The sequence below is a fragment of the Rissa tridactyla genome, chromosome 2 (genome assembly GCF_028500815.1).
Source record: "Rissa tridactyla isolate bRisTri1 chromosome 2, bRisTri1.patW.cur.20221130, whole genome shotgun sequence".
Lineage (NCBI taxonomy): Eukaryota > Metazoa > Chordata > Aves > Charadriiformes > Laridae > Rissa > Rissa tridactyla.
The window spans coordinates 35,626,498-35,638,236 of NC_071467.1; the positions used below are offsets into that span (position 1 = coordinate 35,626,498).

An 11,739-nucleotide genomic window follows, 5' to 3' on the forward strand; every position below is an offset into this window, starting at 1 on the left:
CACGTGGGATGTTTCTGTGAGGGACATCAACTGTGGGAGACGCTGCTGTGGGGGACTTTGTGGGTCATCGCCACGTGGAACATTGCTGTGAGGGTCACCACCATGTGGGACGTTGCTGTGAGGGACATCAACTGTGGGAGACACTGCTGTGAGGGGCATTGCGGGTCACCACTGTGCGGGTTCCTGCAGTGTGGGCTATGGCTGTGTGGGACATGGCTGTGCAGGTCACTGCCGTGCGGGACATCATTACATGGCTGTGTGGGCGGCCGGCGCGGTCCTGCCCGGCCCTGCCCGGCCCTCCCTGCCCGTTCGGGCAGGGAGGGCCGGGCAGGGCCGGGCAGGACCGCGCCGGCCGCCCCCCCCTCCGCCCCCGCTGCCTGCCCGCCGAGCCCGCCCCGCTCCGCCGGGTGCCGGTGGCGTCCGGAGCTCGTAACGGTGGGGGGATCCTGCCGTCGGGGCGGCAGGGTGATGGGCGGCGGGGCTCTGTCGGGAGCGCTGTGGCTGGGGCTGCTGTGGGCCGGCAGCGGGGCCGGGGGGAGCTGCTCGGGAAAGTGCTGCGAGGGTCGGGACGCCGCTTGTGTCGGCGAGGGATGGAGGGAGGGAGGGGGCTACGGGACCTGCTACTGCGACGGAGGGTGCCGGCGAGCCGGGGACTGCTGCCACGACCACAGCCAGGCGTGCCCGGGTAGGTGCGTCCGCCCCCCGCCCCGTCCCGTCCCCCCGTCCCGGGTTGGGGGGGATCGGGGTGGTCCGCAGCCCGGAGCGAGCCCTCCGAGGGGGAGGATTTTTAGGGGGGGGGGGGGGCGGGCAAGGCTGAGCGGGGATCCCCCGGGCACCCCCTTTTTCCCTTTCTCCAGGTGTAATTAGCCGTTGGCTTGTGGGTGCTTTGCGGGGTGGAGGTTTTCCTGGGGTTTGGGGATGGGGTTTGGGATAAGGGTCTCGGCTGTGAGGGGGCTCTGCAAGGACAAATTGGTCCCAGTCTCACCTGGTCAGGGGCATGAACAGGGACCAGGCTGGGGCTGTGTGAGGGGAGCGGCAGGCACAGGAGTGGGAAGAGAGGCTTTTCCCATCCTAGACAGTTGGAAGGTTTCTGGATCAGCCCAGGGTTTGCCTTTCCGACGTTTATTTTCCCTCTAAAATGCGATGTTGCTTGCTTTTCACTCACACTTCTCCCAAATACACATCGATTAGAGTGGGGATGTGGGATTACAGAGACAACAGGGAGATTCATTTAGCACCGTCTCTGTCTCTGAGCTGCTTCCTCATCTCTTACCGAACAATTATCAAGGAAATAATTGGGGGAAAACCCAGGGTGAGGTTTTGTCCTCGTTTCTAGGGGCAGGAATCATCAAAGATCCACTGTCAGGGCAAAGACTTGGAAATAAGCGTGGGGGAATGAGGGAGAGGGTCCTCTGCCAGGCTGGGGGAGGAAGGCCTGGCTCCCAGGGGAGCAGTGACAAGGAGAGGAAAGTCACCGAGTTCTACCGAGCTGGACCCAGCAGCCTTGGAGCTATTTACACCCTCTCTTTCCGTGGTATTTCTACCCTTCACAGACTTCACGATTTGTCCTCCCTCCGTCTGTCTGCGGTGCGGGACGCTGCCCTCCCTTTACAGGTGCAGCACCAGTACTCAGACAGCCTAAAGGCTCTCCCCAGCCGGCTGGGCGCACGCCAGCCTGCAGCCAGTCATGAGTCTCTGCTGCACAGTGCTGCTAATTAGGGTGTATTTAGCAGGCTCAGTGCTGTGCTGACATAGCCACATAGCTTCGGGACCCAAGTTGGCTTGCGTCTGCCTGGTTTGGGAAGGGAGGGGGATACGACTGTCGGACGGTGTAGACCCGTCCGAGGTGATGGAAAGCTGCACAGAAAGACCCCGCAGAGCGGAACTCTGACCCTAGGTCTCCAGAGGAAACACGGTCAGTTCTCTCATCGCTAAATAATCTTTCCAGAATAACAGCAGGGAAAAAAAAAATGCGTGCCACGAGGTCTGACAGAAGGTAGCACCTTTAAAATTAGCATTTTTTTAACACACTGCTCTTTCATTCAGGAAAATCAGTTGGGGGAGAACTGACAAGATGCTTGCTTGTCATACAGGCATAGCATATTGCATCTTTTGAGTAAATCAAATGACATTTAATAGTCAAGTATAATAGGAGAGAGCTAATGAAGGTGTGTAGTGCTAGCATTAAATGGAGCTGTAATCTGATAAAAATTTCTATGCTGTTCAAAGAGAAGCTCAAAGTTGTGGTCAGAAAGTGCTAGTTTAGACACTTTTCTTACCATGACTTCTGGCACCTGATGATGCCTTATTTTTATCAAGATGGTATCTTTTGTCTCAAGTGGTTGTCTCAAAAGGCATGATACGTTTGTGCTGTCTCTTTGGCCAGTGGGTGCTCTGGATCCAGACAGAAAGATGGAGTCCCAGTGAAGCCTCTCCGTCTCTTTCTCTCTACTGCACTGGAGCTGGAATTTGACAGTCTCTGGTGGCCCAGTTCAGGGAGCTAAACCCGCATAAAACTATTTCTGTTTTCCCTATTGCCCGTTCCTGGCTGGCTTGGCTCCATGCACTGCCCTGCTGCCCGGTTGTGAGAGCACCGATGCTGGTGCAAGCACAGGGAGCAGGGCGCTTCGCATGGGTGTAGCATGGGAGGACAGGATTTTGGCAGTCTGGCCAGATGGACCTAGAACTCGTACATCCCAAAACTACAAAACTGATCACAAGAAGTCATCCTTTTGAAGGCAAATGATCATATACACTTTCTATTGCAAGCAGCTGGTAAGTTATGTTTTGTATAGACAGAAATTCCAAACGGTTCCAGTGGGAGTTCATATCAGCTAAGCTGGAAATTTCAAAGTTGGTTTTGTTCCCGTTGGATGCTGAGGTGGTCTCACCATTGAGTGTTTCTAAATTCTATCCATGTGCTTAATGACAGCAAGGGTGATTACTGGCATAGTTGACTCCGAAATACTGTTTTGGATATAGAGTTCAAAAAATTTAAAACAGGAATGTGAGGAAAGGTGACCAATGGTTCTTGTGCTGCAGCTTGTTTGCCAGCCTGTTCGCCACTCATGATTTCAGCACCTGCTGCAAGGACATTTAATCCTTTTGCAAATATTTAACAGGACAAAGTATTTGGGGAAAGTGTAAAGTGCCTCAAGTATATGTATTCAAGAAATGTGTTAGGAATAATACAGAAACAATGCTCCAAAATAATGGAAACCACTAAAAGGAGGGGTGTCCTAGAATTGCCAAGCCATGGTTAAATTCTGTCGTGCCTGAAAGTAGTAGTAGGTCTGGTACTTTATAAATAGATGGCTGAGCAGAAGTCCATGGGCTGCTGAACCTATGTCCGAGGGTTTTTAAATAAATTTCCTTATAGTTCTAACAATGAAGAAAGAATATTTTTGTACATAGAGAGCATTTTAAATAGGAACTGCTGTATGATGTGAAAGTCTGAAAAAGGGATGACCTCGTCATTTGAATGGAAGCGGCTACCCTGACAAAATCCACAGATCCTTATACATTACAGCATATGTTATGCAGTGATTCAGTGAAGATACTGTAAGCCTCTTTTTTCCAGAGATAGGAAAAAAAATAAACGGAGTGTGACTCAGAAAAAAGTAGTCTGTGATTCACAGTGTTGTAAATGGAAAAAAACAAAAGTCCTGACCACTCAAGCTTTGTTTCATAGGCTAGTAATGTGATCTTGCTGTGTATTTTTGAACTTCCAAATGTCTCATGAGCTTCCACATTTTGGTAGGTACCTGAGCACAAATCCTGTCCTGCAGATTCCTTTGGCTTGCATCCTTCTCATTGTTTCAGTGCGTTGTCATCTTCCACCATTGAGTTAACTAAGCTGAACCAACAGTAACGTAGACAGAGACCATGAAGATGTAGTTATGGGTCCCTGGTACTTCTTTTTGTATTTCAAGAGATGGCACCATTCCTTTTATGTCAGCTCTGGGACCCATTCTCTGTCACACTGGGGAATTTGACATCTTTCCAATGAGGCACAAAACTGATGTACTGTCCCTTAATAGTTGCTGGGTACTGACTGCAAGAGCGATGTTATTATCCCACTGGCTAAATTCCATTCTAGCAACCCAATATTCTTATTATTCCACATGACTAAGGCAATTCATACTTCTTGTTCTAAATCTTGATGACCATAAAATTGCCATGTCTTGCTGCAGACGACCAATATTTAACTGTCAACTTGGTTTAATTCCATTAAGATGTGAAATCATCGCTTTATTTGTTATGCAGCTGCTCAGTCCCTTGGGAAATTTTCTGCGTGGAAAATGTGATCACAGAATCATAGAATAGTTAGAGTTGGAAGGGACCTTAAAGACTATCTAGACCATCAACCCCCCTGCCATGGGCATGGACACCTTCCACTAGACCAGATTGCTCAAAGCCCCATTGGGCACCTACCACCTCTCTGGGCAACCTGTTCTAGTGTCTCTCCACCCTCACAGTAGAGAATTTCTTCCTAATATCTAATCTAAATCTCCCCTCTTTCAGTTTAAAACTGTTATACCCCTGTCCTATCACTACACTCCCTGATAAAAAGTCCCTTCCCAGCTTTCTTGTAGGCCCCCTTTATGTACTGGAAGGCCGCCATGACGTCTCCCCAGAGCTTTCTGTTCTCCAGGCTGAACAACCCCAACTCTCTCAGCCTGTCCTCATAGCGGAGGTGTTCCAGCCCTCTGATCATCTTCATGGCCCTCCTCTGGACTCGCTCCAATAGGTCCATGTCCTTGTGCTGAGGACTCCAGAGCTGGACACAGTACTCCAGGTGGGGTCTCACAAGAGCGGAGTAGAGGGGCAGAATCACCTCTACCTGCTGTCCGTGCTGCTTTTGACGCAACCCAGGATATGGTTGACCTTCTGGGCTGTGAGCACACATCGATCGCTGTTTCATGTCTCATGATGCTAGACCTCATCTTATCTGCATGTCAAGGTCCTAATAAGGGATTTAATTTATGTGGAAATTTTTATTTCTGTAGGTCATTCATACAGCCAGCTTGGAAAATAGTCAACAGATAAGGAAACTGGGCTAGATGACACTTACTGTCCTTTGGGTACTGTAGGTAGAATTAAGATGTGTGATCAGACATTGAAATCTATGCAAGTATTATTAAATAAAGTAGGGCCAAGGACTGTTTTCTGTCTCTCCAGCCAAGTGAGAAAGATTGTGATGTCCATACTACGTTTAGCACTTGTCCTGGCTATCCCATGGCATGGTCTAAGACATTTTTACTATCACTGGTTTTCTTTTTTTCTAGTTCAAAATGCTTGAAACAAATGCCTGAAGTTTTTGCTGTAACATGTCAGAGTGGTGCCTTTACAGCCCCAGAGACCACATCATGTCTCTTGGGGTACCTGGATGTGTCTGTGCCTGGTGGTGTCTGCATGTGGCAAAGGGAGTCACATGCTTTTTTCCAAGTTATTTTCCAGGGCTGTTCTACAAATCATACCCAGGAGCTGTCTGGGAAGGTGTTTATCAGTAAGCAGAAGAAAATGCCAGAGAATGCTAATGGTTAAGCAGGATGGGCAACTGGTGGCCCAACGCCCCGGGCTGCTCTTTGAAGAACTGGGGAATTTGCATATCAATAAGAAATCTAATATTAACATAGGCACCTTTAGGTTTTTATAAGACACTATGTGCTAGTATTTCAATTACATGACATTATTTATAGCTTTATTGAAAAAGCAAGCCCATCAGAGGACAAAAAGCAGCTAATGATATTAGGGAAAGCAGCATGGAGCGGTACATAGTGCTGCAGCGTTGTGACTACTTGTCTCATTTCACAGTCGAGGAAAGCTGGAGACCCGGCCGTTCCCCGCTTGCCCAGCAGCACACCGTGCACGCACAGGAAAGCTGGTACAGCCACTGCTGTCCCGGCAGAGGACATTCCCTCTGGACACACACACTGATGAGAGGAGAAGCAGCCTGGAGGAATGCTGCTGCTCCACCTGGAGCACCTACCAGGTGGCTTCCGGGAAAAGAGGCTACTGGGAATGGACCACTGATGGGATTAAATGTCCTCACATAGGCCACAGGTTGAGGACTACTTGTGTAGGGAAATGACTGCTTATCCTCAGAGGATTCTTCCTCTTGATGGGTGCCCGTGTGCGAGACATTTTTCTTACCTGTTCTTTCACTGCTCTGCCTGCCGAGGCTGTATAGACTTGAAGTTCCTCGTTGGAGGGGTTGTCTTTGTTCCATCAGGGAGCACGTGGAGATCATCCCCATCCAGCCCCTCAGGGGTCAGCACTTGGTACAGGTTTGAAGAGCTGTAGTATTCATTTGGACTGCTAAAAGTGAAATTGTTAGGCCACACAGTTTTCAAAACCTGGGGCTTGGTGTTCCCAGAGATAAGGCTAAGGAAAGTTCACTTCCATGGAAACGTGAAACGGCTGTGTGCTTTTTACTGTTGTGTACTGTGTTAATGGAAAAATAAAGTGAAGGCTTGTGTGTTAGGTAGCTTCTTACTCAGGAATAATGTGTCTATCACCTGTTTCCAGATTCCAGGAATCAGGCTGCAAAACCTTTTCTTCCAGAGTAGATTATTTGTATCCACCTGGAAGATATCTGGCATGTTGCCCACGCTCACATTGGCAAGGCCGACACAGAGCTACTGTTTTGCCAGAATATAAATGAGAAATGCAAGAGAAGGGAGAATTATAGATCAGAAAAATGCATATCATGCTTAATAGAAATGAGAACTAGAAGGAGCATGCCATCATTATTAGATGCACTGCAGAGAATAAAAAAAGAAGGAAATGGCTAGTGGATAACAGATATGATAGATCTGAGCATTCCTAAGCTGCAAGACAATACTGAAGCTAAGAGATGCTTAGTCTATCATTTACATCTCTCCTGGAAAGGTGTCAAAAGTGACAAACATGAAATAAGGGCTCGTTCTCTACATAATATGATGATTTTTTTTTTCTAAAGAACCTGCATGTTATTTAACCAAAAAGGTGCCAAAGGCCATAAACTGGGCTAAAGGTTTCAACAGTTGACAGAAAAATACCGCAGAATACAAAACAAAGCGTTTTTCTTCATCTGAGACCTTTAGAGACCTCACCTAATACAGGTGAATTTAACAGATGAAGAGAGAAGTTCTTTATAGCTTTGACCATTAGGCTGGGTTAAGAGAGACCAAAGGTACAAGTGTATGGCACCTGTACTATTGATGCTCTGCCTGAGGGAAATGCAGTTTCTTATGATTCAAGGTTTACTTTCGAAATAACGGCACTGTCTTCCCCATAATGTTTTGGTCAAGTTCGGAGGAAGTTTGTGAACCATGAGAACTAAAATTCAAATATCCAATGGACTATTCTATAGTTGGGAATGAGCAAAAGAGGGCCTTAAAATCACATTTTTACACATTCTATTTAGTACATTTAAATATCTGTATTGTTGTAAAGCTCTATCTATATCTATATAGATATAGATATCTATCTATATCTATATCTATACAGACACAGAAACAGAACTCTACACATATCCCTGCATTGTTCTGAGACTAAAGAAAACCAAAATTATTACCAAAAATTGTCTTTGCAGCAAGGCCTGTGGAGCAGGACACCCTGTGTTAAAACAGGGCAACAAAGCTGTGGCAGTGGAATTGATTTCAGTTTTGAGGAAAAGGGGTTAGAAATCAATCTGAGGGGAATCAAGAGGGCAGAAAGGCTTCCTGAATTCTGCTGCTTTATGTTCCAGCCTTATAACAAAATCTGGTGGTGTAGGAACTGCCAAGGTAGGTCAGACCACTCACTGGTCTAAATAATCCATGAGCTGATCTCCGGCGGGGCTGATGCCATGTGCTTCAGAAGCGGGTACTGAAGAACCCCACAGCTGTAGTGAAAGGTTTCAATGGGGAGTTCTTTCTCTCTGGACAAGGGATGGAACAGGGAGCCGAGCACTGCAGGCAGGTTTGAATGTTAAATTTGAAGATTCAAGCTCCTAGAAGAGCATTTAAAACCCTATAAATAAATGTATGTAAGAAATAAAAAAACCCAAACAGATGCAGTCTTATTACTCAAGCTTTTGAGAGCAGTTAGGATAAAACAGAAGCCTTGACTACTGCTAATGTTTTCATACTGCTTTGCAGCTCTTCCATGTGTTGTGGGGGAGTGGAGTCATTGGAGTGGCTGTGCAGAGCAGTGTCAACCCAATCTGCGGATACGGAGGCGCTATGTACAGCAGGAACCTAAAAATGGTGGGGAACCTTGTCCTGCTCTAGAGGAGAAGGCTGGCTGCCTGGAATACCTGACTTACCAGGGAAAGGACTGTGGCCACGAGCATGGTATTCTCTCTTCACTTTATCTGTATATTGTGCTCATTAGGGCCTTCATAAATTTTAGTGATGTCAATGAACAGGAAAAAAAAAAGAAGCATCTATCTGCAGCTAGGGAGTTAAAAATACAATTTAAAACCTTACTTTCTTCTGTCATATTGCTCTCTATTCTATTCTTATATTTTTTTCCTACTTGGGCTTTTCTTAATTTCCATTAAGTAAACAGCTTAGCTGCATGCACTCCTTCTCTTTCTTGATTTAAGCTCCTTAGTAAGTATCAAATTAACTCTAGTACATCCTATTTCCTCACAGACTAGATGGCATGCATTTCTAGATATATTTCTTCTGAATAAGGAGAGAGCTTAGCTGTAGGGAATGGGGTTGAGGTCTGGTGTTGCCAGCATTTTATCGCTTTTTCAGTAAGTCAGTCAGCATCAGCATCCACAGGCTCCTGATTCATTCACCCACTGTTACAGTAATTGAAATATGACTCAACTGGGTCTTGTTGCCTTACCGTAACTGCTTTCTTCCTCAGTCCCTGCTTTCATAACTACCTCTGAATACGGTAAAGAAAGAAAACGGCGAGCGGCGTCTTCTCTCTGGCCTTCAGACAAAGAAGCAGCTGGGTAATCTGTTTATCATATGCATGTGGGTCATCTTGTTCAATAGAAAATAGCTGGCTACAGAGAAAAAAGTAATTAAATTTGCAATAATTAAACAATAAGCTATAGCTTGTACTGTTTTTCTGTCCTGCAGTTCATTTGCATGTTCTAGATGTTGGTTTTTATTACTTGTTAATTGTCCTGAACTAGACATTGGGGTCATAGCAAATCTGGGAATAGCTGCTTTTGAAAGCAAACAGTAAATAATGCTAAATGAGTGTATCCATAAGTGTAACTCTGAGAACAAAATGGGCTGAATGTGGTCAGCGCCAAGAGACCTTTTTTTTAAATGAACTGACACAAGCAGTAAAAAATGTTCTTTGGTTACCAGTAGAGATGGTTATGAAGTTTAAATTACTGGGTCTATAATGCTTCGCCCTATGCTACTTTCCCCAGAACAATAAAGGCTGTTGGTATTCTTAAAGCCGCTTTTCCATTTTCTCTTTTAGCAGCACAGAAGAAAAAATATGGGTAACTGAGATCTGTTTTTCAACATAATTTAAGAATATAGGACACAACCAGAAAGTGAGAGTATACATAAAGCACTGGACTGGGGCATGGAATGAGAAATAGTTTGTGTAATGTTTTTAAGAATCCATTAATTAGGTTAGGGTCAGAAACAGACTCGTTAGCAATGATGGTGTCTAACTTGTACTTACATATCATACGGGTGGTATTTGTGAAATGCATTTAAAGTGTATACCTAGCTTGTGCTTTATGTATCATAACTAATTCAGTACTTTTCCTCCTGAGCAGATACTGTGTGGAATTTAAAACAGAATCACTTTCACACCACTGTGCTTTGGAGAATCGGCCATACGCTCGATGGATGCAGTACCTACGAGAAGGACATACTGTGTGTGTGGCTTGCCAGCCTCCAGCGATGAATACCGACACGCAGCGCTGTTCTGGAGATGGCCATAATGCAGATGGGTAAAGAAAGCCATTTTTCTGCTGTCTCTCCTGTAGCAAAACCCAGTACAGAAGTTAAGACTTCTCAAGGTCTCATTAAAAGGTCATTTATTATATCTAAAAAATGAAACAGCTCATATCACTCGTAGAGCTCAAAAGATTTACCCTTTCAGTTCTCATGGAAATTGCTTTTAAAACCCAGATAAAATGTGAGATAATTTCAGCATAAGAGTTCAGTGCTTTGAACGCTTTTTTGCTATTGTGAAGGGATGATGCAACTTCTGTAGTGCAGAGGTCTTTTTACAGTTATGGGCACTTTAGCTTAAAAACATTATTTCCTGCCATGATCCAAATCTGATTTCAGGTTTAGCAATGGTGGATCAGTACTCCTCTCTCTCAAACCTCTACACCTCATTTCTAGAGCAGTAATTTTGAAAGTAGACATTTAATATTCGGAACAGATTTTTATTTGATCTATAAATTTATTAATATGCATACTACTTAATACCTGTACAATCACTTTCCTATACTTAGGAATATAGTGCCCGCTTCAGAAAGCATTTTAAGAGCTAGATGAGCTAATTAAAGTCTTACATTATTGAGCAAATCTAATCTTCTGACATGTTATACAAGACAAGCTAGTAACATGAAATATACAGTTTTCAGTGTTGTAATTCCTCATTTATTGTCACATTTCAGAGGTAAAATTTTACACTGGGAAGCAGTTGGCAACTCTCAGTGCCAAGGAACCTGGAAGAAGATTCGGCAGCTGGAGCAATGTTCATGTCCCCTTGTGCATAGCTTTATTTTTACATAAAAGTTTAAAAGACCTTTAGAACAGCAACAACAAAAAGATTAAGAAAATTAACACCAAAGCCGAAAAAATCCTACCCCTTTCTGCTTCATTTTCTGGAGCCTAAACAAACTTTAAAGGAGTCAAAACTTTGGAAGAAGCATTTTGGGAAACTCTCTCTGCCTTAATACAAAACGCTAAGACTGATCTTTGTGATAGAACACTAGAAGCATGTTTCCGTGTTTCTCTTATGTAATTAAAGAGCTAATTTTTCTAACCGTAGTAGCTGCTTTTCCTGAAGTTCTCGTTCTTTACTGGCCATGTCCACAGGCACTGCTCCTACTCAGTAGGGAGCCAGCCAGCCATTCTCAAGTTGCAGAATAGGTACTGTCATCAAATAACAAGGGTGAATAAAAATGAGTTTGAGAGCCAAAACCAGATTTCAGTTTAGATCTTGTTCCTTCCTAGGAATGAACTGTCTAGACCGTTGCTTGTACTACAACTGGATAAGTATTCTTCCTCTACATGGCAGTTTTCATGTTCGGCCACCTTCATAAAGACATATGACTAGTCAGTGTTGTTAAGGAGGTAGTCTTGCTCAGAACTTCATGTCACTGATACACAGTGTGAACTTTATGGCAGACAAACCTAAACAAAACTTAATGACTAAAGGCTTGGCTAACATTAAAAAAAATTATTTATTACTAGTTAAAACTGCTCATGTACAATGATTAACATAGAAACCTGCAATATTAGAGCACTGGCAAGACTGCTGTGCAGGTAGCTCAAATGCTTGTTTTGTTACCTATTACTTACCTTGAATTACTATTACAGCACTAAAGAGGATACATACTGCACTTTCGCACTTGTCAGATACCTGCTATGACTTTTTGAATTGTTGGCTTATGGCAGCTCTAGCATTCTTTGCTGATGGACAAAGCCTGTATTTTATCAAGATCCTGAAATTCACAATGTTTGCTGAAAAGAAATTATGCCTTAAGGTTGAGAAAATTTACTGTTAAGACATGCAGCATCTCTGTGGAACCCAGACTACCGCCTG

At 44.5% G+C, this 11,739-nt stretch overlaps 1 protein-coding gene across 1 annotated transcript; it reads left to right on the forward strand.

The window, feature by feature from the left end:
• The first annotated feature begins 453 nt into the window (after window positions 1-453).
• Window positions 454-11,082, forward strand: SBSPON (somatomedin B and thrombospondin type 1 domain containing). The gene is made up of 5 exons (XM_054190282.1): window positions 454-685; window positions 8,127-8,321; window positions 8,848-8,938; window positions 9,731-9,907; window positions 10,586-11,082. Exons 1-5 carry the CDS (start codon window positions 469-471, stop codon window positions 10,701-10,703), a joined length of 798 nt encoding a protein of 265 aa, XP_054046257.1. The 5' UTR covers window positions 454-468; the 3' UTR covers window positions 10,704-11,082.
• The last annotated feature ends 657 nt before the right edge of the window (window positions 11,083-11,739 follow it).